Below are 25,671 nucleotides of genomic sequence, written 5' to 3' on the forward strand. Positions count from 1 at the left end.
ACAGCAGCAGAGGTTTCAGCAGAGAGGAGAGATTTCTGAAAGCCTTACAGCTCCTGTTAGAAGACGCTACAGCCCGACACCAGTGTGCTGTGAAGAGGTTAGGAAACGGCTCTTCTCCTTGTTTTTAGTGAAACTCATCTTTTCTACTATCCAGGATTAAAGGCAGATCCTGGAGAAGAGCTTCCACACTATTTTAACCTCCAGCTTTTAACCTCCAGCCCCCCTCATTCATTCAGGACCTGCTCGCGGGCTCCCTCTGGTGGAAGTGCGCCTGCCTTGCAGCTGGTGGCTCTCTGGCTCTGCAGATGGGTGGTGGATCCAGGGGCATTTGGGTCCACTGTTTATAGGTGGCCTATGTTTACTAGTACACACACACACACACACACACACACACACACACACACACTTCTACTAGTGCACCTGAAAATGATAGAATGTGGAGAAAAAGATCATTTATGTTCAGAATTTAATTAAAAGGTAAACTGTGAAATATCTGATCATTAAACGCAGAGAAATTTCTATAATTATCTCCATTTTTTACTTTTTTATACATGTATATAATCTAGTACTTGAATTAAATGACAATAATTAACACTCTAAACGACGAGGAATTCAGTGAACAAAAAAAATTCAGATCAAGTTTCTTTATTGTTTTAAAAAAATTATTTTACAAATCAGACAAAATACTTTCTCTCCTCCTCGGAGCTGAAATGCACAAGTCCTCATTCTTTTAGCAGTACAACATGAAACCAGTGTTTAGAAAACTGAACAGGTCCGACACCGAGCGGCTGCTCCTCCTGAGCGCTGACGATGTCATCACAGTGCAACACACACACACACACACACACACACACACACACACACACACACACACACACACACGCAGTCTCATTCATTCGTTTGATCTCACACTCACACACGTGTAGTACATACTCTAGCTTAACAGGCACATCCAGCCTCGTACAACCAGCTCACCCCGAGTCCGGTCTAACCCGACTGTCCAGGCTTACAGAATATTACAGAAGATCAATGAAATAAATGTAGTCGTGCACTTTCTTTTTAATATATTACACATCTGACCGGAACAGGGGTCTGACTCTAGGTGGCGCTAGGAGCGTTTAGTAATGGTTGTACAAGGCTGAGACATATTACACCTTAAAAAACAACAAAAAAAAAATAAAGAAATAAATAACAGTGGTCATTAAAAAGCTACATAGGTGAGAACTCTCCTGAGCACCTGCTGAACTCAGGTGCAGTGGATAAGACGGACAGGCGGGCGCACGGACATCAGGCTTCTACAGCAAACTGCGGCGGCGTTAAGACAGCTTGTGAACATCGATCGTGTCCAGTGTGGCAAAAGGAAGAGGCGGTGGCGGCTCCACCGCAGTAGTCCACCACCCTTTGTAAGGCTTCGTAGGTTTAAACAGTCGCGCGGTCGTCCTCTTAGCTTCGGCGTCCGGTCCATGCCCACACGTCGTGTCCTGGGTTAAACATTCAGCGACTTCAGTGTACGAACTGATAAGACTCTTTCTACAGGCGTTTACAGCGAGCTACGGTTTGGCTTAAAAGGAGCGAATCAAGCTCTAATTAATACTGAAACGTCTCCGGACAAAACACAAACATCTCTAGAAAAATGATAATAATAAAAATAAAGAAGAACAGAAAAAGCTTTAGAATATCCAGTTTCGTTCTGGGCAGTTCTCATAGATAAAAATAAAATGCATAAATAAAAAAGATCTTTTTTTAATATCTGGAGTCAAAAAAAAAAAGCTCATAAATAAATAAAAAAAGAAGGCAAAAGTTGTAGAAAAGCTCAGTCTTCTCTCGTCGTCTCCTTACGTAGCACCGCTTCACTTGAAGGCTTCGGGGATGTGGTTCATATGCATGCTGGTGGGCGGGCTCGAGATGCCCTCCGACCAGTCAGAAAGGTTGGAATGTGGGGAGGAGCTGGACCACTGGTCAGGCGATCCAGGGGACGGGGTCAGGAAAGGGTGGTCGGGGACCTGCGGCTGGTGACTGGGCGTGTTGTCCATGGGGGCCGAGTAACTGTGCTGAGAAGGCGGAGTCAGAAACTGTGTGCTCGACATGGGCGGAGCCAGACGCTGCGTCTCCTGCGGCAGGATGGTCTGGATGGAGGTGTGGCCCGAGCCGGACTGGAGGTCCACCCCGCTTAGGTCTCCCAGGAAGTGCTGGGAGAGGATGGAGCTTGAGGTTTGATGCTGAAGGCCCGGGTGGTTGTGATGGCTGGTCTGGTGGGCGTGGCTAGACAGCAGGTGAGGTGCGCCCAGATGGCTGCTTTGCATCGTGGGATATCCCATCACTTGTGGCATGTTGGCGGCGTGATGCATCGTGGGGATTAGCGCTTGGAATCCTGCTTGCTGCTGCACCCGTTGGAGCCAATCGCATTGCCCCGTTTGGGCTCCGTTGTTGGCCACTGGGAGGTGGGACAAACGCGGAGGGGCGGAGTCAAACTGCTTAGCCATGAGGTGAGCTCCTGCCATTTGAGAATCCATGCCCTGTAGGTGATGGCCGATGGGCGGGGACTGCAGGAAGGGGGAGGTCATCATGGGTGGCGAAGACACGTCCGACAGGTATCCGTGTGGAGACTCCAGCGACTCGACGGGGGAGAGAACCTCCATCAGCCCTCCGTTCTTCCCTTCTCCGTTCTTCTTCTTCTTCACCTTCATGTCTTTCCCGCCCTCCTTCCCGCCGATGCCCTTCCCGCCAGGTTTGCGCTGCTTCTTGGCTGTAGCGTTGCTGGTGCCGTTGTTGACTCCGCCCGGGCTGGTTTTGATGCCCAGGAAAGCCTCGGGAGAGCAGAGCGGCGGCGACAGAGCAAGCGGTGGACTCCGGACCAGGTTGTACTCCTCCAGCAGGCGAACGATGTCATGATGCATTCGCTCCTGAGCGATGTCCCGAGGCAGCTGGTCCAGGTGGTCAGTGATGTCACGATTGGACAGGTGATCAAGGAGTACCTTCGCCGTCTCGTAGCTGCCCTCACGAGCCGCCAAAAACAGAGGGGTCTCCTCCTGCGGATAGACACACACACACACATTAGTACGTCACACAAAATTACAACACACACATACACAATATGGACAAAAGTATTGGGACACCTACAAGCGCTTTTAGAATGACTTCCATTCTAAACCCATAGGCATTATTAATATGGAGCTGGTCCTCCTTTGCTCTAAGCTCTACCAGCAGCAGCAGGTCTGGAGCTCTGCAGTTACTGAGTCAGTTGGAGGCTTTTCTGCACTCTGCTCTGAGCTCAGCACTCGGCCCTGACCCCGCTCTGTAACTTTACGTGGTCTGACAGACACTCGGTGGCTGAGCTGCTCTCTGTGAGCTGTTCCTCCTAAACTCTTCCACTGTTCAGTAATAACACCACTCACAGCTGATGGAGGAAGATCTAGGAGGGAGGAAATTTCAGCGGTGTCTCCTATTACATACAGAACCACGCTGGAGTTCAGTGAGCTCTTCAGAACCTCCTGTTCTTTCACTGATGAGTGTAAGAAAGGCAGACTGCAGGACTAGAGGTTCGATTTTGTGGGTAAGGGGATTACGAGCCGTGTCCCAATTCTTCGGTCCAGTTAGTTTAATACATATTTATATAAAAACACACACCTTGTTGTTCTGCAAGTCCTTATTTGCGCCGTTCTTCAGAAGCACCACAGTAGCGTCCACATTGTTGACCGCAGCAGCCCAGTGGAGAGCGGACTTACCTGCAGAAAGAAAGCAATTAATCACTGTTTAGGAACGTTCAGAGCTTCTTAAGTCCATGTGGTTGCTATTGTTGAAAGATGACAACCAGGAGACTCATGACAAAGTCTTAATAAGTGGGGATATGCATACCAGAGTCATCGACAGCATTGATGTCGGCGTGGCAGTTGATGAGCTCCTCCACCATGCCCTCTACAGCCAAACGAGTGGCCAGGATCAGAGGTGTCGTTCCATCGTTCATTCGGGCATCAAGATCTGTCGCGCGGTTACGGATCAGGATCTGGAGAAGTTTAGGCAGGTTAATAACAGCTAAATTAACAGAAAGATATGGATATCTTCATTATTTATTTATTTATTATCAGGATCAGATTGGGAATTGAAACAGGCTGCGATTCAAAAGAGAACTGGTTTTCATGTATTTCCTAAATTTCAAAATCAGGCCACATGCCAGGCACTCCGAGCATATGACTGTAAGAGGAAGGAGACTTTGAGAAATCGGGCAGGAGTTGAGGCAGCTTCCTTTTATAAATGCTGATACAGAAATGAAGCCTGAAAATAGTGTGAGCGTTTGTGTGTGTATTTAAGTGCATGTGTACCTGGAACACTCCTTGTGCGTCTGCAGCCACAGCGGCATGTAATGGAGTGCGGCCCATGTTGTCCTGAACGTTGGCGTCTGCGCTGGACTCCAGCAGGCGTTTGGCTGCGTCCGAGCGGGCGTAGCGCGCAGCCAGGTGGAGCGCGGTCTCACCTGTCCGGTCCGTCTGGTTATGAAGATTGGCTCCGTGGCAGATAAAGTCTGTAATTACGGCAGCCGAGGGGTCGTCGTCCTCATCCTCACCGTTTGCAGTCTCCAAACCACCACCGCTGCAGGAGGCGATCATCAGAGGAGTGAGGCCATCTGAGAGCGAGCAGAGAGAGAGAGAGACAGAGAGAGAGCGAAGGTTATTTCCACACAGTTTACACATGCAGATGTTTTAGACAAAGATTGTGGCATTCAAATAATTCTAATGAACAAAGCAGATCAGAGAAGTCTCTCACCAGGCCCACGGACGTTGACGTCCATACAGTCGTTGTCGATGTCGCCCTGTGGAGGAGTCGGAGCCATGGAGTTCAGCCGCAGGTCAGCTGCATCCAGGTGCTGCTGAGTCCACTGACGAGGATCTAACTGTCCACCGATATCCAGCATAGACTGCTCCTCAAACTGCACACACACATACTTATTACCATATGCACATATGTAGAACCACTTACAACAAGTACTGTACATAAATATATGCCATGAAACACAAACACACACACACTTACCCTGAAGCGTTTGCCATGGTCCTCCTCTGCCCATTCGCTCAGTTGCTCGTCCATCAGGGAGCTGTCAGAGTTCTTCAGAGGCCTTCGGAGAGCGCAAATCGATAATTAATATTCAATAAACAATAATGTGCATCTTTAAAAGTTTTCTGAGATCATAAATCAATCAATAATGATTGAACTTAAGTTCACCAGAGCGCAAACACACTTACTTCAGTCCGACAGAGTCCTCTCCCACCGGCTCTCTGCGCTTCTTTTTGGTTTCGGTCACTTTGAAGCCCTCAGGGAACCAAAGCTGCCCGTGCTCTCGCTTCCGCTTCCGCGACATCACCACCCCTACGGCAACCAGCACCAGCACAGCAAGGACCAGCAGGGCCAGGAACATGGGGTACATCTCACCCTGGCTCGGAGCCTCGTTCTCACCTACAGGCACACACACACACAGGTACAGGGAGTCTTATTATCACCTATATTACTGATTGTTTATATTACTGATTGTTTATAATTATGTAAGTTATGCAGTGAGGAGAGGGAGGAGCTCAGGTGTGGGCCCACATACACACCCTGTGATGCTGTGTACTACAAAGTGTACAGTGTGTGTGTGTTATTTTTACAGTATTGTGTAGTAGTGTGTACTCACTGGTAACTGCCTCTATGATGTAAGGAACGTTGAGATTCCCACTGGAGGCCAGCGCTCCGAGGAACGCTGCCACATCTGTAGCACTCTGGAAACACTCATCTGACTGCTGGAAACACTGCCGGTTATCAATCTCCAGATACACGATAGAGCTGCAAAACACACACACACACACACACACAAAGAGAAGTTAACTCAGTGTAATCAAACTGCACAGAAATTCTGTCTGTCTGTCCGTCCGTCCGTCAATCATCCACTCCTTTATTTCTGGCCACCCTATTGGTTAACTACACTGCGACTCACCCCTTAATTTCCATTTGGTCCAGTTCTCGCCGCAGCCGTGTGCGCATGATGGCAGTGAGGCTCCTCCTGGCGCGCTGCAGCAGCTGGGCCGGGTCGCTCCACTCGTGGGCTGAGCGCTTGTGCTTGCTCAGCTCGTGTTCGTTGCCGTAGTACGGGAAGATCAGCGGCTCGCCGTTCGCGTCGCGGCGGAAAACCACGTTAGTGTGGAGGAGTCCGCTGAGCTCCCTAAGGAAGGACGACGAGCGGTTCTGTAGCTCTGTAGGAGTGATGTGGACCACCAGCACCAAGCTGCCCACCGCCAGCTTCTGGGGGACGTCCTCCGCGCAGTCCAAACCGTCCCACTCGCACTCCACGTTATTACAGCCCTGGTCACAGTGACCGTCAGAGTAGTGGTCCTTGCAGTACTGATCGTACAGGGGACTGGAGGGAGGGAAGGACCCTCGTTAGGAAATGCGCATAATAATTATTCATATTTAAATATAAGTATTGGTGTGAGACTCACTTGCACTGCCCCTCTAGCCTCTGGCAGTCGAACCCGTCATAGAGGCAGCCTGCATTGGCGCACTGCTCGTCGCACTTGCCGTCGTTGAAGTACCTCCAGCACTGCAGGGCGGCGCTGCAGTTCTGCCACGGGTCGTCAAAGTTCAGAGAGCAGTCGCCCCCGTCCCAGCCGCACGCGTGGTTGTTGCACTGAGCATCGCAGATGGCGTTACCACCCCTGCCCTCGCACTGCGCCACCTAAGAGGATGACAGGATGGACAGTAAGTACCAGATACTAAACACACACTGGGCCAGTATTCACACTGCTCAAACTGCCGTAAGAGACTTGTACATCATGCATGTACTAACAATGGAGATACAAGGTTTCGGCATGACCGTGACTATCATAAAAAAACAAACAAAAAAAAAAACAACTACTACTTCATCCCCACCTCACAGCGTATCTCCAGCTCAGGTGGCGGGGCGATGTCTTTGCCCTGGCCGCCGTTAAAGGAGTAGTCCAGGATGTGGCACAGCAGGCCATTGAAGTTGGGTGGACACAGGCAGCGGAAGAAGGGCGCATCACTGATTGGCTGGCAGGTGCCCCCGTTGTAGCAGGGGCTGGAGAGGCAGGGCGAGTCCAGGCGATTCTGACACTCGTGTCCGCTGAAGCCCGGCGGGCACAGGCAGCGTGGGCTCAGATGACCCGACACACAGGTGGCACCGTTCCGGCACCGCAGGGAGCCGCAAGAGTGAGAGTTATACTCACAGGACGAGCCAGAGAAACCCTACAGGAGAGGATGGAGATAAGTGAGGGGTCAGAGGTCTGTGCAGGCAGAGCTGTGTGTGTGTGCTTATAGGTGGGCTTTTATTTGCAGAGGTGCGAGAGAACTTACAGGTGGACATTTGCAGATGTATCCGTGTTTGGTGTTGCTGGCGACGGCACAGGTTCCTCCATTTTTGCAGGGCTTGTCCTTACAGCCATCGAACACAGTGTCGCAGCGCTGACCTGCACACACACATTTGAGGTGTCAGTAAAGCTGAAGTTCACTCATTCAGTTGTTAAGGACCTTTATTTAACTGCAGAGACTCTAGTTGGTACACTAGTGTGAGTGTGTGTGAGATGTGTACATGCCTGTATATCCCGTACGGCATTCGCAGCGGTAGCTGTTGACCAGTTGCACGCAGTTGTACGATCCGTTGGGGTCACAGGGGTCAGACAGACACTCATTTACATCACCCTCACATCTCTCTCCAACGTATCCTGGAGGACACACACAGCCGTAACCGCCGACGCGGTCAACGCAACGGCCGCCATTGAAACAGCGTGGCTCACCGGTCACCGGATCGGTGTCTGGAGAGCAGTCGTCCACATCTATCTCGCAGTGCACGCCTACAGAGAGGGGTTAAAGACGGGGTTAGGTATATTAAATGTAGATTACATAAACACACACGCTACATGGACAAAAGTATTGGGACAACTACTCATTCAGGGTTGTTTCAAGGGAATTAAAAATCGCTTATCCTGTTTTTGTTGGAATGGGGCTTGGAGGAGGTTTATATCCACCTCTACAGGTTTATGTTTTTCTGATTCAGAGAGTCCTATTCTATTGAAATGCATTTATAAGAAGGGGTGTCTACAAGCATTTGGACATTATATATATATAATGCCTCTTGACACCCTAAAATGACTCTTCCGGAGAGTGATTCTCACCCTGCGTTCCACGAGGACAGGAGCACTTGTAGGTGTTGACCAGGTCGATGCAGGTGCCTCCGTTCTGACATGGCTGAGACACACACTCATTTATCTCCTTGCTGCAGTTCACGCCGTGATAACCCGCAACACACTGCCGGACGGAGAGAACAACATACAGAGCAGCTCATTAGATATCCATTACGCTCTACGTGAGCAGAGGTTCTGCGTGTACATGTATAGGGCTGTGCATCTTCATACCTCACAAGTGTATCCTCCCAGGTAGTCAGTGCAGGTTGCACCGTTGTGGCAAGGGTTTGGCACGCACTCATCCACCTGCTCCTGACAGTAGCTGCCTGTGTAGCCCGCCTGACACCTGCACAGGTGCGTACTGCCCACGTCCACACACTGACCGCCGTTACGGCACAGAACGGCCACAGACACACCTGAGAGGAGAAAAGTAACCGAGAATGGGGAATGAGAGTTAGGACACAACCATAGAGACCAAACACACATGAAAAGACATTCAGATTTAAAGTACACACACACACACACACACACTTCATATCTACCTTGCTGCTGAGCAGCAACTTCACAGCTGACACTGGGCACGTCACAGTAGAGTCCTGTCCAGCCGCTGGCACACTGGCAGGTAAAAGAGGAGCCCTGCTGCCAGCAGGACCCTCCATTCTTACAGGGAGAGGAATCGCACCACCGCACCAGGCTCTAAAACCACCAGACAGTGCAGAGGCAAAGCTTTAGTACACTCAACCAATCACAGCCCAGAAAACGCAGCACAAACCTGAAAGCTAATGTGAAGTAAGCGGCCGCCGAGTTTAAGTGGGTGTGGCTGTGTACCTGGCAGTTGGCACCGGTGTAACCATGAGGACAGGTGCACTTGTAGGTCCCGAAGCCATCCTGACAGGTGCCCCCGTTAAGACACGGCCGCGAATCGCACTCGTTGACGTCGTGTTGGCAGTAACTCCCGGTAAAGCCCGGCAGGCACACGCACGAGAACGAGTTGATCCCGTCCACACACGTCCCACCATTAAAGCAGGAGCTAGAAGGCAGAACACAAAAAGGGTAAGACTGCATGGAGAGCTCTACAGCAGATTCTCAGCCCCCTCACACAACCAAGAGCCGCACTGCGATCAGAAACTGACCACCGACCACAGGCTACATGCAAGAGAGCCAGTAAGTGTGTATTCATGTGTTTGTGCGTGCCCCCCTACCTCTCAGTGCAGTCCGGAGTGTTTATCTCACAGTTGATGCCGTTGAAGCCGGCAGGGCAGCTGCAGGTGTAGCTGTTCACACAGTCGGTGCAGTTCCCTCCGTTTCGACAGGGGGCGCTCACACACTCGTCAATATCCTCCGTACAGCGCTCGCCCCGGAATCCAGCCACACACACGCATGTGAACCCGTTGACGCGGTCCACACACACCCCACCGTTACTACAGGGGTCTGGAGAAAAAAAATAAATACATAAGAGATTCAGTGGTTTGAATGGGAGTCTGAGGATGAGTTGACCACTGAAGAGCATCATCATGGGTGGTACGGCTTACGTGGTTGGTGTGAGTGTGTGTGTGTATGTAGGGTCACACGTATGTTTGTGTATATTTCCCTGTGTGTGTGTTTATTCCACATTAATAGAACAGTGTACGGTCATGTATAGGGGTGTGTTTCTCCAGGTCTTACTCGGAGTGCAGTCGTCAGTGTCAGTCTCGCAGAGATCCCCAGAGAATCCTGGGTTGCAGTGGCACTGGAATCCGCCCACCGAGTTCAAACATACGCCACCATTGAGGCAAGGAGACTTCACACACTCGTTGATGTCCACCTCACATGTCTGACCTGTAGAAGAGGACGAAGATGGTGAAGATGACGATGAGAGAAAAAACAAAAATAAATCAAAATATTATGCTTGATAAATAAACAAACAAACAAGGGTGTGTTTGAAAGTCCAGTATGTTTATAATTCAGGTCAATTCATCCTGGAGCTTTGATGTGAGAAGAACTCACCTTGCCAGCCAGCGGGACAGGCGCAGGAAAAGCTCTGGTAGTCATCAGACTCACGGCACACCCCTCCATTCTTACATGGACGTGAAGAGCAGGGAGCTAACACACTCTCACACAGATCACCTGAAACGCACACAAAATCAAACAAAGGAGTGAATTAGGAGGTCCTGAATACACCAATGCAGTTTTTACACACACACACACACACACACAGGTCATCAGGTTCAGCCATCGTTTGCTACTGCAGATACTTTGCCAGCTTTTGTTGTGCAACATTCAGCAGCATTTCCTTATCAGTGTCCACGGTGACCGGGCTGTCGTCTGCGGCTTCCCACAATTGTGACTGTTTTACCCCCAAACAGGAAAAGGGAAGAAGGCAAAACAGGAAATGGGGCTTTTTGAGCTCCCACTCAGGCTCCGACTCAAGGCTCCACACAAACACACACACGCGCAGCGAAAAAGCCAAACAATGCCACGCAGGGTGAAAAGTGAGGAGCGTGAGAGAGCCATAGAGATACAGAGAGTGTGTATTAGTCTAGTATTTGTGTCTGTACCGGTGTAGGGGAGCAGGCAGTTGCACTTGTATCCCGCAACATCATCAATACAGGTTCCCTGGTTCAGGCAAGGGTTCGAAGCACATTCATTGATGTTAGTCTGGCAATTTGGCCCTGCAGCACAGAGAGAACATATACACAACGTTAGATCAACCTGAAAAACACACACACACACACACACGTTTATCATATACATAAGCTTCTGCTGCATTATAAATATATAAGTACTACATGTTTTAACACGGCCCATATATTATATATATATATATATATATATATATATATATATATTACAGTTCCTATATGTAATGTGACCCTTATGTATTATATAGGTGTATGTATATGGAATTTCCTCATCCCTAAGGAGCTGGGAGCTGAATGGTCAGGTAGGTCAGCCAGACTGGACTGTAAGATATTAAACGTATGGGTTTCTCTGGTTTCCTACACAAACGCAACCACACACACTGACCGCTGAATCCTGCTCTGCAGCTGCAGATGTAGCCGTTGGTCATGTCCCTGCAGGTTCCTCCGTTCACGCAGGGGTTGGACAGACACTCGTTCAGGTTCAGGTCACAGTTGCGGCCCGTCCAGCCCGGCTCACACACACACAAGTAACTGCAGGGAGAGGGGAGAGAGAGCGCGTCAGAGAGCGTTCAGTCGAGAACCGAGAGGCAGGGACGTTCTCAAGGTATGTCTGTGAAGACTCACCTGTTGGCCTGGTCCTGGCAGTTGCCGTGGATACAGGGGTTGCTGGCGCACTCGTTTCTCTGAGAGAGGCAGGTGGAGTCGTGGAAGCCGTCAGGGCACAGACAAGTGAAGGAGTTCACCCCGTCCACACAGGTACCGCCATTGCGGCACGGGTTCAGCGCGCAGTCATCGATGTTGATGTTACACGTGGCGCCTGAGAGACAGAGTGAGAGAGGGTTAGTTTAATATTAGGGCTGGACTTGGAGGTGTCCCATTGCCACAGGTGTATAAACTTAAGCCCGAACTCCAGCGTGGTTCTGTGTGTAATAGGAGCCAGTTTAGAATGTGACCTCATAAAAATCTCCTGTAGGTGTCCCAATACTTTTGTTCATATAGTGAAATTGCCCCTTTTTAGACCCTTTGTTTACCTTTTACCTTTCAGTTGGTGAAAAATTCAATGCACATAATCAATCACTGACCCCAGAATCAGTCGATCAGCCAAGACATGTTTGATATCTGATGTATGCTTATTTAAATTACAACAGGTAGATGCTAGGCTAATGTTGCTAACAAAAGCTGGACTTAGACTGTCACAAATTTACTCATCTCACGCCTGAAACCACCTTTTGCAGGCAGGTTGATGACTCAGTTTAATTAAGACACAACATTTTAACAACTATTGATGTGTATTGATTATTGGAGAGAGTGTGTGTGTGTGTGTGTGTGTGTGTGTCTGCTTTAAGGATGTTGAACAGCTGGGGAAGGAGGGGCCCTAAACTTTGTGAATGACAAAGAGCACAGCTTCCCCCACCCTTCCTTCCTTTCTTTCTTTCTTTCTTTCTCTCTTTCTCTTTTTCTCACACACTCTACGGTGGGGGTGGAGGGTCTGCAGAGGGCCGTTTACACACACACAAAGGAGAGGGCCATATTTCACACACGACCGAACAATTACCCTCCCCAACTCGCTCACACACACACACACTCCTCACAGACAGACAGGGTCATCTAACTGCCTGCTTCTGCTACAACAATGGCCCTTTATCCTACACTCCCTTTCTTTTTCCCCCCTTACTTACACACACACACAAGTTTTTCAAAGGTGTGTTGAGCTTCAGCATCCAATGACAAGCACATGTTTAAAAAGACATCCTGTGCAAAGTACACTGTGTGTGTGTGTGTGTGTGTGTGTGTGTGTGTGTGTGTGTGTGTGTGTGTGTGCGTGCATTTGTGTCCCAGTTAGAAAAGGTCGGCTCTGTCCTCCTCAGTTATCTGACACCAAAGCAGTGCACCTCGCTTGCCACCTGTTACACACACACAAACACACACACACACGAACGCTGTGTTTTCTTACCTGTATAGCCAGGATCACAGAGGCACTCGTAGCCGTTGATTTTGTCAATGCACTTGCCAAAGTCACAGGGCTTACTCTTGCAGTCGTCCACATTGACCTCACAGTTTCGGCCTGCGGGAACAGCAGGGTTTAGAGGGAATACTGACCAGAATCTGTGTGTGTGTGTTGCCCCCATTTTACGTTTACAAACAAGATCAATATTCAAGTACTAGTTTCCTCTGCGTGTACGAGTGTGGATGTGAGTGCATTGGTGGTTCTTTTAGGGTATATACACACACAAGGGTACGTCAGTGTAGCGCGTGTACCTGTGGTTCCTTTAGGGCAGGTGCAGGTGTAAGAGTTCTCTCGGTCCAGGCAGGTACCGCCGTTGCGGCACGGCTGACTCAAACACTCGTTAATGTTGATCTCACACAGGCGACCAGCGTAACCAGGGTGGCACGTACACGTGAAGGAGGCCAGGCCATCCTTACACACTCCGTAGTGACATGGGTTGGACGCACACTCGTTGATGTCTATCTCGCACAGAGGGCCCGTAAAACCTAGAGGGAGGGCGGCAGAAAAGGAAGGAGATGCTCAGCGGTGCACTTTTTCACATTTTTAAGCACACCAGGAAAAGGAAAAGCCAACAAAAAGGTTAGGGGGCATGCGTGGGTTTTGCAACTGCAAAAAAAAAAAAAAAACCTTACCTTCTCTGCACTCGCAGGTGAATTTGTTTGGGCCATCGGTGCACTTGGCTCCGTTCTGACACGGTGTGCTGGCACACTCATCGACATCCACCTGACACAGGCTTCCAGAGAATCCTATGAAATTGAAGGGGGGGAAAAAAAAGGCCATATAGACATTTCACCACAGTACAGAGAGAAGTGTCGAGAGAAGCGTAACTGCTGATGCTCGGCTGACTGGTCATCTCAAAAGCTGTGGTTACCTTTAGGACACTCGCAGTAGAAGGAGTTGATTTTGTCGATGCATTTGCCGCTGTTGAGGCAAGGCTGGGACGCGCAGTCATCGGTGTTAATCTGGCAGAACTCACCCTCATACCCTACACACAGCATTAGATCACGGTCACAAATCCTCATCATCATCAACTACAAACCTTAAAAACACCCCTGATCTGTGTAACTGGTACAGTCCTAACCTGGCATGCAGATGCAGTGGAATCCACCAATCTGGTCCAGGCAGGTGGCGTCGTTCTGGCAGGGGTTTGACTTGCACTCGTTGACGTCCATCTCACAACGTGGCCCTTCGTAGCCCTTGAGGCACTTGCACTGGAAAGAGCCTTTGGTGTTGAGACACCGACCGCCATGCTCACATGGATTAGCTCCTGAAAACGAACAAATCGAAGACGGTTTCTACATGCAACCTAAATAACAACGAACAGCTTACATGCTTTTTTGGACAAGCTGATAAACACAGAACTGACACGGAAAGTGAAAGAAGCCATGCACCCCGCTGTAAACTAAACGCTGTCGACCTCATGCATGATCAAGGCTGGTTCCCTTTGCCCCTCCTCTAGTGTACTGTTAGGTGACTGGTCTTTACCAAGAGAGCATTCGTCGATGTCCTGATTGCAGGCCGAGCCAGTATATCCTGGAGGGCAGGTGCAGATGGCTTTCCCATTAACGGGGTTCGTGTCACAGTTGGAGCCTTTCTGACAAGGGTTGCTGATGCACGCGTCGTCAAGGTGGCAGAGGAGGCCTGCGGGTAAACAAGTAAGGTTAGCAGGTGGGTTTTTAACTTTCCCTGTTATCTGTAGATCAAACTGAAGCCCCCGTATCGCAGCAGCAGCAGCCCTACTCACCGGTGCGTCCGTGCGGGCACTCGCAGTAGAACGATGCGACGCGGTCGTGGCAGGTGGCGCCGTGGTAGCAGGCGGCGCTGGCACAGTCGTCAATGTTCTCGCTGCAGTCGTCCCCGGTCCAGCCGTTCACGCAGACGCAGTGGAACCCGCCCACAGTGTTGTGACACGTCCCTCCGTTCTGACACGCGTTCGGAGACAGCTCACACTCGTCCACATCCTCGGTACAGTACTGACCTATGAACAGACATGAGATAGAAGGTCAGGGAGGTTCAGGCAGCCCATCTCCACATGGTCGTACCGAGCAGCTTCATCGTTATTCAGTGGTAGTGTGTATGTGTAGAACTGTGTTAGTGCAGAGGTCCGAGCGGCTGCTGCATGGTGGTGTGTAGTACAGTATCCATCCAGTGTGTGTCGTAGTGAGCATTTTTAGAGCATCATGGCAAGTTGACGGCCAGAGAGTAAAAATCCACCCCAGGATTTTGTTCCAGCTGCCTGGACTTCACCCTTCTGGCTCTCGATTTGCCACCTGATTAATAGAGCTGTCGTGTTACTGTATAGAGCTGTATAGCACTGCACACAGTACTGTACTGTACCTGTCCAGTGCTTGTCGCAGTGGCAGTTGTAGGTGTTTACTCCGTCCATGCACTTGCCCCCATTCTCACACGCATGCTGAACACAGTCATCGATGTTATGCTCGCAGTCCTGCCCTGTAAACCCTGTGAATGAGAGCGAGTGAGAGAGAGAGAGAGAGTTAGGGGACGAAATGTGTGGGAGTGAGTAAATGAATAAGCCAGCCTGTGGGAATCGTGTGTGTGTGTGTGTGAATGAGTAAAATTCACCTCCTGACCTGCACACATCAAAAGAGAAGTGTGCTGGGAAATATGTTTAGCTGTGGTGATTGAGATCACTTATTGAGATTAATCATAAACTGAGACAGTGAAAGAACTGCATTCCACTTCAGAGAGGCAGATTGCTTGTTACAGTACAACCACCTACCCACACACACACACACACACACACTTCCTGTCCCGGTAGCTGGCAGAAAGCATAGTAATCTCGGACCTTTATAACAATGAGCGGATTACCTTTTTTTTATTTTTATATACAGACAAAAGTTTGTGGACGCCCCTGCTAATGAATGCATTTAACTACTTTAAGTCATCCACTGCTTAGCTGACTGATATACAACTTGTCTAGTCCCTCTAGAGAAGAAGTACTGCCGAAAGAATAGGACCCTCTGAAGCAGATCAACATTGATGGACTTATTGGCACCATGCTGCCTAATGCCAGACGTGGACTATAGAGGGGTATAAAGCCCCACTGGCATTGAGCTGTGGAGCAGTGTTCTAAGGAACGATGGTGGTGGAGCTCCATCCAGCACTTTTAGATGGGATAAGCTGAGGAGTTGGGGTTGAAATGGGGTGGTGATCATCATACTCTCACACACACACACACACACACACACACACATCCTGACCTAGCCAAAGCTCTCGTTGCTCCTCCAAAATCTAGCAGAAAGCCGCCTTCTTCACAAGCAGGTGTCCCAATACTTTTGTCCACATAATGTATTCGATTAAGTTCAGTGCAAAAATCATTGCACCTCAATTGCGATGCATGAAAGTGTTCTGACACTTACCTGGCAGACAGGTACAGGTGTATCCGGTGTCGCTGGTCTGTACACACGTTCCCCCGTTGGTGCACGGTGAGGGTTGACACGGGTGAAAAGGGCGCTCGCAGTGCGGCCCGGCGAATTCGGCCGGGCAGTGGCAGCGGTAGGACCCCACCTCGTTCACACAAACTCCGCCGTTACGGCAGGGCGAAGGGGACAGGGCGCACTCGTTCACGTCCTGCCGACACGTCTGACCGTGGAAGTTGGGAGGGCAGGAGCAGATGAAGTGGGACTCAAATGCAGAGCACTGTCCTCCATTAGCACACGGGTTGGACGCGCACGGATCGGCCTGCTGACACGTCTTACCTGCAGAGCAAAAATGAACAAATCTGTGAATGAAGTTTTCGAGACCTCTGCATCTTCAGTGTGATCAATAAATAAATCACACACATGCGCAATTAAGAGTATTTGAGCGTACCTGACCACCCTGGAGGGCAGCGGCAGCTGAACGTGGTGAGGGTGATGAGCGAGCAGGACCCTCCGTTGCGGCAGGGCGAGTTCATGCAGGCGTGGTTCACCGGCGTCAGGCAGAGGGGTCCGCTGAAGCCCAACACGCACTCGCACGTGAAATCCACGTCATTGCCTTGCGTTCGGGGCCGGCACGCGCCTCCGTTGCGGCACGGGGACGGACTGCACGGGTTCGGGATCTGACACTGCGGGCCCACAAAGTCGGCAGGACACCTGACAGACAGGAAACACACGCGCAATTAGAACGGGTGAACCACGACAGTAAGAGAAACAGCGTGCACACAATCTGGCCAAATGTTTGTGGACAGCACTTCTAATCAATGCATTCATTCAGCTACTTTAAGTTGCTCCCATTGCTGACACAGATGTGCAAACGCCAGACACAAACTAGCAGATGTCCCAATACTTTTGTCCCTTTCATGCATTTTAAATGTGTTTTTCCTGACAGACTTTCTCTCTCAACCCTTTATCTGTTCATCCATCAGGACTTTTGCCTCTTTCCCCTAATTTAGATTCTCATCTCTCTCTCTCTCGCCCTGTTACTCCCCCACCTCGCTTTCTCTCTGAAGTACTGCTGAATGACTGCACTGTGTGTAATCCAATTATTTAGACAACAAAGTGACCCCCTATTCACCCCCTCACACACGCACACACAGACAATCAGGCCCATTGAACACTTTCCCGCCAAAAATAACAGTACAGCCGAGCAGAGAGATAAATAAACTTGTTTATCATTGTGTGTGTGTGTGTGTGTGTGTTTTCTTTAGAAAAGGGCTGAAATGAGCACAAGCTATACTGGTATAGGACCCCCCACTGCTCCCTGTGCCGTGTGTGTGTGACACACTCCCCACCAGAGCCTCAGAGAACTGGAGCAGCTCCTGAAAACGAATGATAAGGAATTAAGCATGGCACGCTTGAGCAGAGCGAGTGTGTGTGTGTGTGTCTGCAGCAGGTGTGTGCATAAATGAGGGCAGTTGTGCAGCAGCCCCCCACCCACCCACCCTGCACCCTGTTGCCATGGCGAGTGGCGTGAGGTCACTGGGGCTGATCCCCAGAGGGAGCACACTCCTCCTGTCATCCTTCCATCCATCTCTCTCTCTCTCTCTCTCTCGCGCGCTCGCTCACTCTCTTTGTTTAGTTTCTCTTTGTTTCTTCAAGTTCCATCACTCGCTCTTTCACCATCTCTCTCTCTCTCTCTCTCTCTCTCTCTATCAGTCAGTCTCACTGTATCTCTCTCTCCTTTTTTCATCTGGCTTTTCGCATCGTCTGTCTTTATTGATCTCCCTTTATCTCTGTACCCCCCCCACCACCTCTCCCTCTCTTTCACTTTCCTTTCACTGTCCTCTCCCTCTGACCTCTCTCTATCTCTATTTCTATTTCAGTCTACCTGTATCTCTCTTTCTCTCTCTCTCTCTCTCTCTTGTCTCTCACCATATGTCTCCTAACCCCCCCCATGTTTTCTGTGTGTCTCTGAAAATGACTCCATCCAGCACTGCAACAAGGCAAAGTATTCATCTGTTAAGAGAGTGTGTGTGTGTGTGTGTGTGTGTGTGTGTGTGTGGTGTTTACTCCCAGAATTAATGTGGCCATTGAATTCTTTGTCTCTATGACACTGCAGCAGCAGCAGCAGGGCATCTGCAGCCTGCCGTGGCAACAGGTCTGTGTGTGTGTGTGTGTGTGTGTGAGAGTATCTGAACAGATGCTGTGTTGACCTATGACCACATTTGTGACTGCAGGCTGTAGCCTGTCGCCTTCCAGGGGGCTGGTCTACCATCTGCTGCTGACTGCTGTGCAAGTGAGTGTGCAACTGTGTGTGTGTGTGTGTGTAGGCATATGTGTGAGCACTGACACCTCACACTTCCTGCCCCAGAGTGTCAAATCAAACAACAAACTTTCAGTTTCTCTCGGCCTCGTCTCCGGAGCTTCCCACAGCCGGCTCGTGTCTCGCACTGTTAGAATGTGTGAACTCAGCAGTTTCAGACCCAACTGCAGTATGTGGGAACCCGGCCGCTCGGTTAAAGCCACGGCCCAGCTGGATGCTCCAGTTTACACAAAAATCCCAGAACCACCAGAACCGTTGAAACATCAGAACTCTAGAGTTCAGTCGATTACTTCTGCCACAGAGCCAAGAGCCAACACACCGTCCTCTACAACACACCCGGGACCCGTGACGCGGTCTGATGAGGGTTCTACGCAGCACTGAAAAGGGGGTTCTTTAACTTACAACAACAGTGGAACGTTCTGGTGCTACACAAAACCATTTCTTACAGGTTCTAAACCTCCACAAGGACCCGAGAAAGCTTTAACCAAGCATCGAAGAACCGTTTAAGCACAGATATAGAGCCACTGACCCTGGCACTTTAGTTCACTTGTGTCCAATTACTTATGTCCATGTGTGTTTTTTCCCCCCCAGCATTCTAACATCAGGGTCTAGACTGTCGGTGGACGTTCTGCACCATGTTCCTCATATACAGCCCTGCTCTACCACACTTCCGCTTGGCAGGGGCAACGAGACCTGTTACACTCTAAGGCCCAGACCACAAGCTCACACACACTTACACACTCACACACACTTACACACTCACACACAAACTCATAACCCATAAACAAGGAGACCCAGGAGAGATCAGACCGGCCTCATCAGGATGAGGGTATAAGGCGGTCAGTCACACAGGTACATCAGTAGTATGACTGATATAGTGATATAGTATTTTTACCATATCGCCCAGTATTTATATATCATCATTTATTTCTTTATTTTTATGAAAAGCGTATAAAGCTAAAGTTCGTACTAATAAAGTAAAGCTGTGAACAGTGGTGAGAACTCTTCTACACTGTTAAACATTGTTCTGGATGAAGGTGTGATATTTCAGAAGCTGCCCTAAAGCTGGACCTCCAACACCAACACTCTGAAAATAGCTCAGTGTCATGAACCAGGGTCCAGCCCTCTCAGAGTGGACAGAGCTTCCAGCTGTCCACGAAGGGTTATGGAGGAGTGGAATTGGGACCAGTACTGAGCGACACACAGCCTTAATCGGCACTGGAGTCACTAAACACTGAACCTTTACAGCCCCGTATACAGATTACAGCCAGCCTAGACGTGCCACAAAGACCAACTCTGATGGGCTTTCCAGCAGCTCACCTCTGGTGTGAGGGCTTGATCGCATTGGAGCTCCACCACCATCGTCATTCCAGAGAGCACAGCTCCTCCACTGCTACACAGCTCAATGCTGGGGGGCTTCACACCCCTCTATAGCCCACGCCTGACATTATTAGGCAGCATGGTGCCACTAGAGTCATCAGTGCTCATCTGCTCCAGAGATATGGCCCTATTCTATTGGCAGTGATTCTTCTCTACATGGACTAGACAAGCTGTATGCAAGTGCGTGTGTGCATCTGCACATCTTGGTCAGAAATGGGTGCCGTTAAAGTAGCTGTGAATAAATGCATTTATTAGGAGGGGTGTCCACATACTTGTGGACATGTAGTGTTGTTTGGAAAGAAAAGAGATCTGAAACACTGACTCACTTTCTATTTGCACATCAGACACTTCACACAGGATATTCACTCTGTACACGTGTGTGTGTGTGTGTGTGTGTGTGTACATTCTGTTACAATGTACTATGCAGTTTACTAAACACCATCAGTACAAGACCTCTCTGAAGGCTTTTTTCATTTATTTATTTATTTGTTTGTTTGTTTGTTTGTTGTTGTTCACCGCAGTCACCTGACTGCGCACTTCCCTCCAAAAACCCGTGGAGCAAAATAGGAAGTGTGGTGAATGAGCGAGAGAGAGAGAGAGAGACACACAGTTTAGCAGGGAGAAACTGGGAGAGAGAGTGTGTGTGTGTGTGGGGGGGGGTAGAGAAGTGGGGAGGAGGAGGAGGGAGGGGTGCTGTGGGATGCAGCCAACAGTCTCTCACACTTGTTTGCTTTCAAATCTTTGCCCCCCTCCCTCCTCCTCCCTCCCTAATCTGCTCCCCCATCACACACACACACTCCGTCTGAATGGTGTCCTGTTCGGAGGGCAGATGGCTGAGGGGGTAATGAGATTGGAGAACCTCACAAGAGCAACAGAGTGTGTGTTTGTGTGTGTTTGAGGGCAAAATAGAGGAAGAAAGTGAGCGAGAGAAACACTATAAACACATAGTACACTAAATGAATCAAAGTCTAGTGGTATTTTAGTAGCGGTCCTGAAGCTGGACCACCAAAACAGCTCAGAGTAAGGAGCCAGGGCCGAGTGTTCAGGAGGACAGATGTGATGGGAGGTGATGAGAGTGCAAACAGAAGGAGAGACGAGAAAGACAACAACTGAGCCAGTGTGTGGGGGGGTGGCCTCTTTAACAGCGTGCATGCACTCATTTCGAGAGTAGGCGCATCAAAAATAGGGACGCGCTGTTGTCAGAAGCGCTCACATCTCTGGAAGGTTGGTCAACGTAATTTCCGATCATCTACATCAGCCCATTCGATACGAATCGCTCGCACGAGCAGCTGGTGTTTTACGACAGGGTAAAATGTAAGGTCGTGTATTTTTGAGATTTGAAGGGGGCTGCGCTGAGGGGTTTCTGTGCAGGCTGGATAAAGACTACTTGGACAAAAGTACTGGGACACCTGTTTATTGACTGAATTCAAAAAATTTTGATTCTGCTTTTGTTGGAGTGGCTGTCTTTACTGTCCAGGGAAGAAGGCTACTAGATTTTGGAGGAGCATTTCTGTGAGGATTTGATTGCATTCAGCCACAAGAGCTACTAGGGAGGTCAGGATGTTGAATGTTCCCCACCACACCCCAACCTCAATTGTTTAACTCATCCACTCCAAAAGTATTGGATGGAGAAGCACCATTATTCTAGAGAATAAGCTCAATGCTGGGGGGCTTTATACCCCTCTAATCCACAGCTGGCATTAAGCATGGTGTCAAACAGGCAGGTTTCTCTGCTCCAGAGAGTCCTATTCTATTGGCAGCACTGGTCTACTTGGACTATACAAGCTGAGTACCAGAAAAGGGTGCAACTGAAGCTAGCTGAATGCATTCGTTAGAGGAGGTGTCCACAAACATTTGGACACGTAGCGTATAGTGTATGCGCTGAGAGCTTACAACAAGTGTATGGCCGTGTCTGGTGGTGGTGGTGGCTATGAGAGGGAGCGTGTCTAGCCTGTGTGAGTGTGTGTATGAGGGAGAGTTTAGGACAATGGGAGAGAGGGAGAGGGCCAGCTGTCGAATTGAATGGGCAGGAAAGTGTGGTGGGGGTTACAGACCACAGGAGGGGGTGCTGGAAAGGGGGGGGGGGGGTCCTGCGCCTCTGGGAGAATGTCTACAGGCGCGTGCACTTCTCATTTATATACACACACACACACACACACACACACACACACACACACACACACACACACACACACACACACACACAGTACTTTGAGGATGCTTCAGGCCCCTAACCACATTACTTAGGAGAGGTTCTACTGTAGAAGCCCCAGATCTCTTAAACACTTACTGACCAGACAGAGAGGGGACTGAAACTTTTGCACAGCACTGTATGCACACACACACACCTACTCTGTTCAGTTCAGCCCTCAGGCCTCTTGTTCTCACACACAGTGAGCTCTGACCCTCTATGGTGGGTTTCACTGGTACAGTGGACAGGTCTCCCAGTGTTAGTCAGTGAATTTGCAGCGTCTGACTGTGACTCACCTGCAGGCCGCCTGTCCGCCGGCCGTCAGCTCACATGTTCCTCCGTTCTGACAGGGCTCTGAGCATCTCCGACCTGCAGACACACACACACACACACACACACACACACTTCTGTTAGAAAATCCCTCACACACACACATATATTTGCATGTGTGAGCACACCGCGTCTCTCTCATTCAGAAAGTGGAAAGCCTAGTAAAAACGAGTGCCGAGTCGTCTTTTGTTTCTGGGCATTGTCTCAGGCTGTGAATCTGTGAATGACTGTCTTTGATAGATGAGTGTGTGCACGTTGGGTGGGGGTGTGTTTGGGGGGGGGGGGGGGGGTGTCTTCCCTATTCACCCTCTAACTACCCGTTATTCAACCCTAAACAGCAGCGTACCTTTATTTCTCCTCAGAAGCTGACTAATGGTCTCCTCTTCAGAGCCAGACCTTGCAAAAAAATAATAATAGCCAGCGTCGCTAATAATGAACGGACGCCGATGAGGGGCTGATTAGGAATATGCAAATGAGATTGTGTTAACTGGTCCTTACTGGTTTGCACTTATTGTTTGCCACTTTGTAAACACGCAGACCCACTTGTTCTAGAGATCTGTCCCGAATACAGCCGAATACAGTCTAGAGGGATGTCGAGTCGCCCAAAGTATCAAGACTGACTTTCTTCTATTCAGCAAACTATTCAGTACTCTAAAATATCTAAACAACGCACCGCCAGCTAGACGTTCTGTTTCTAACTTTTGAAATCAATAAAATGAGCCAGTAAGTGTTGATTAACCTGTAAATACTTAGAATATTATATATTTCCTATTTAAAAAAAAAAATCTGGTATTTTTTAGTGTGGTACTACATTTGTTCTGGCATAATTTAGACTGGTCCTACTTAGTATTTGCAACTAATATATACATTCTGGTATCATTTAGTGTGGTGCTAGTACTATACTTGGTACTGGTATCAGAATACCAAACTCTGGTATCATTTAGTATGGCATTACACTTGGTACTGGTATCAAAATACCAATTTTGGCATCATTTTCTGCGGTGTTATACCTGGTATTTGTATCAAAATACTAAACTCCGGTATTATTTAGTACATTATTACCCTTGGTACTGGCATTAAAATAGCAATTCTGGTATCATTTATTAAGTACTTCACCTGGTACTGGTATCAAAACACCAAACTCTGGTATTTAGCATGGTGCTACACTTGGTATCGGTATCAAATACCAATTCTGGTATCGTTCAGTACAGTACTACACTTGGTACCAAAATACTCATTCTGGTCTCGTTTAGAGAGTACTCTACTTGGTACTGGTATGGTTCAGTACAGTACTACACTTGGTACCAAAATACTCATTCTGGTCTCGTTTAGAGAGTACTCTACTTGGTACTGGTATGGTTCAGTACAGTACTACACTTGGTACCAAAATACTCATTCTGGTCTCGTTTAGAGAGTACTCTACTTGGTACTGGTATGGTTCAGTACAGTACTACACTTGGTACCAAAATACTCATTCTGGTCTCGTTTAGAGTACTCTACTTGGTACTGGTATTGTTCAGTACAGTACTACACTTGGTACCAAAATAATCATTCTGGTCTCGTTTAGAGAGTACTCTACTTGGTACTGGTATGGTTCAGTACAGTACTACACTTGGTACCAAAATAATCATTCTGGTCTCGTTTAGAGAGTACTCTACTTGGTACTGGTATTGTTCAGTACAGTACTACACTTGGTACCAAAATAATCATTCTGGTCTCGTTTAGAGAGTACTCTACTTGGTACTGGTATTGTTCAGTACAGTACTACACTTGGTACCAAAATACTAATTCTGGTCTCGTTTAGAGAGTACTCTACTTGGTACTGGTATTGTTCAGTACAGTACTACACTTGGTACCAAAATACTCATTCTGGTCTCGTTTAGAGAGTACTCTACTTGGTACTGGTATGGTTCAGTACAGTACTACGCTTGATCTCGCTATGGTGGCACTAAACGTGGAACCAGCACCAATTCTGGTACTGTCAGAACCCTACACTCTTACGTGTCGGTTCTTCAAGGGTTCTTGAAGATCTACACCCAGCTAAACGACAATGGTTCCTTTGAGAACTTCTTCTGCAAATAGCTCCACACACCAACCAGCCATAACATTACAACCACTGCCATTGATTGGAGATGAAGACACCTCACACAACGTCCAGAACCTAGAGGACCACCACAGGGCACCTTCAGATGGCTGGTCAGCTGGGTTTAATGTTTTGGCTAAATCACTGCTTCTCCTTTTCTCAGCATGAGCAGCACTTTCGCTTCCTGTCTGATTTTGCTTCTATTAATGGTTTAAGTTTTGTCTGCACCCATCACCCCCCCCCCCCCCCCAACACACACACACACACACACACACACACACAACCCCCCCCCCCTCCCTCCCCCCCTCCCCTGCACGCGCTCCGTGGGAACCAGCGCGCGGCAGCTGCAGCTCGGACAAAAAAGAAATCAGAGCAGCACGAGCCATAAAGCAGCAGCTCGAGCTATTGTTTAACCCCCCCAACCTCAACCCCCCCCCCCCCATTATACCCTCACACACATACACACACACACACTGAGACCCCCCCCCCCATACACACTCGCTAGGCTGTCTCACACACTTGTGGCATCATGCCATAAAAACTATTAATCTCCCCATCCTACCACCAACCGCACACACACACACACACACATGCACGCGCACACACACACACACACTCACACACACAGCAGGTCAATACAACCCCACTGTGAGTGAAAATACAGTAAATACAGAAGTTTGCTGTGAGAAACCCCACAATTCACGTAGGACAGGCGAATTATCCGTTCCACCTTAAATGGGGCAGCAGTTCCATTCTGGCGCCTCAGGCGCCAGAATGGAACTGCTGCCCCATTTAAGGTGGAACGGATAATTCCAATAAGACGCGACTTCAAACTGACAGAAAAGCTCAAAAAACGTTTCCAACACGTCTAACTCAACATTTACTCGACTACAAACGTCTATAAACTAACATTTAAGCATATTTACCTTCCGTCAGAGTGAAAGTTACAGTCACAAATATGGAAATCACGCAGAAACGGTTCATTCCTCCGCCTCAGCCTCACAGACGTGATAAAGTTCCTCCGGGAGTTTTCATAGAGCCCCAGTTTCTGTACTCCGACGCTTTAAAAAGCGCTTAAAAAGCTCCCAAGAAAGTCATTCAGCGGAATTAATAAATAAATATAACAGCGAGTGAATAAATAAATGAACAAGTCCAGCAGGAGCGAGGAGCGATCCGCACTCTAGCGT

The 25,671-nt window shown here is 48.9% G+C and overlaps 1 protein-coding gene across 2 annotated transcripts; it reads right to left on the reverse strand.

The window, feature by feature from the left end:
- Positions 1 to 629: 629 nt before the first annotated feature.
- On the reverse strand, positions 630 to 25,671 carry notch1a (notch receptor 1a). Of its 2 annotated transcripts, XM_072661390.1 has the most exons (35): positions 25,411 to 25,671; positions 22,368 to 22,440; positions 16,629 to 16,891; positions 16,178 to 16,516; positions 15,135 to 15,257; positions 14,542 to 14,775; positions 14,283 to 14,438; positions 13,879 to 14,064; positions 13,669 to 13,782; positions 13,430 to 13,543; positions 13,049 to 13,282; positions 12,744 to 12,854; positions 11,414 to 11,606; positions 11,175 to 11,320; positions 10,706 to 10,819; positions 10,155 to 10,274; positions 9,834 to 9,986; positions 9,371 to 9,599; positions 8,997 to 9,198; positions 8,711 to 8,864; positions 8,400 to 8,584; positions 8,160 to 8,292; positions 7,581 to 7,838; positions 7,342 to 7,454; positions 6,898 to 7,233; positions 6,468 to 6,703; positions 5,966 to 6,385; positions 5,666 to 5,814; positions 5,238 to 5,448; positions 5,029 to 5,110; positions 4,762 to 4,924; positions 4,320 to 4,621; positions 3,856 to 4,003; positions 3,628 to 3,725; positions 630 to 3,029 (listed from the first exon to the last, which is right to left on the reverse strand). In XM_072661390.1, exons 1-35 carry the CDS (start codon positions 25,466 to 25,468, stop codon positions 1,851 to 1,853), a joined length of 7,329 nt encoding a protein of 2,442 aa, XP_072517491.1. In that variant the 5' UTR covers positions 25,469 to 25,671; the 3' UTR covers positions 630 to 1,850. The 2 variants fall into 2 exon arrangements, with proteins under 2 accessions (XP_072517491.1, XP_072517492.1); XM_072661391.1 differs by lacking the exons at positions 16,178 to 16,516; positions 16,629 to 16,891; positions 25,411 to 25,671 and having other exon boundaries at positions 22,368 to 22,433.

The sequence above is a fragment of the Salminus brasiliensis genome, chromosome 18, assembly GCF_030463535.1.
Source record: "Salminus brasiliensis chromosome 18, fSalBra1.hap2, whole genome shotgun sequence".
In the NCBI taxonomy this organism is placed as follows: Eukaryota; Metazoa; Chordata; class Actinopteri; order Characiformes; family Bryconidae; genus Salminus; species Salminus brasiliensis.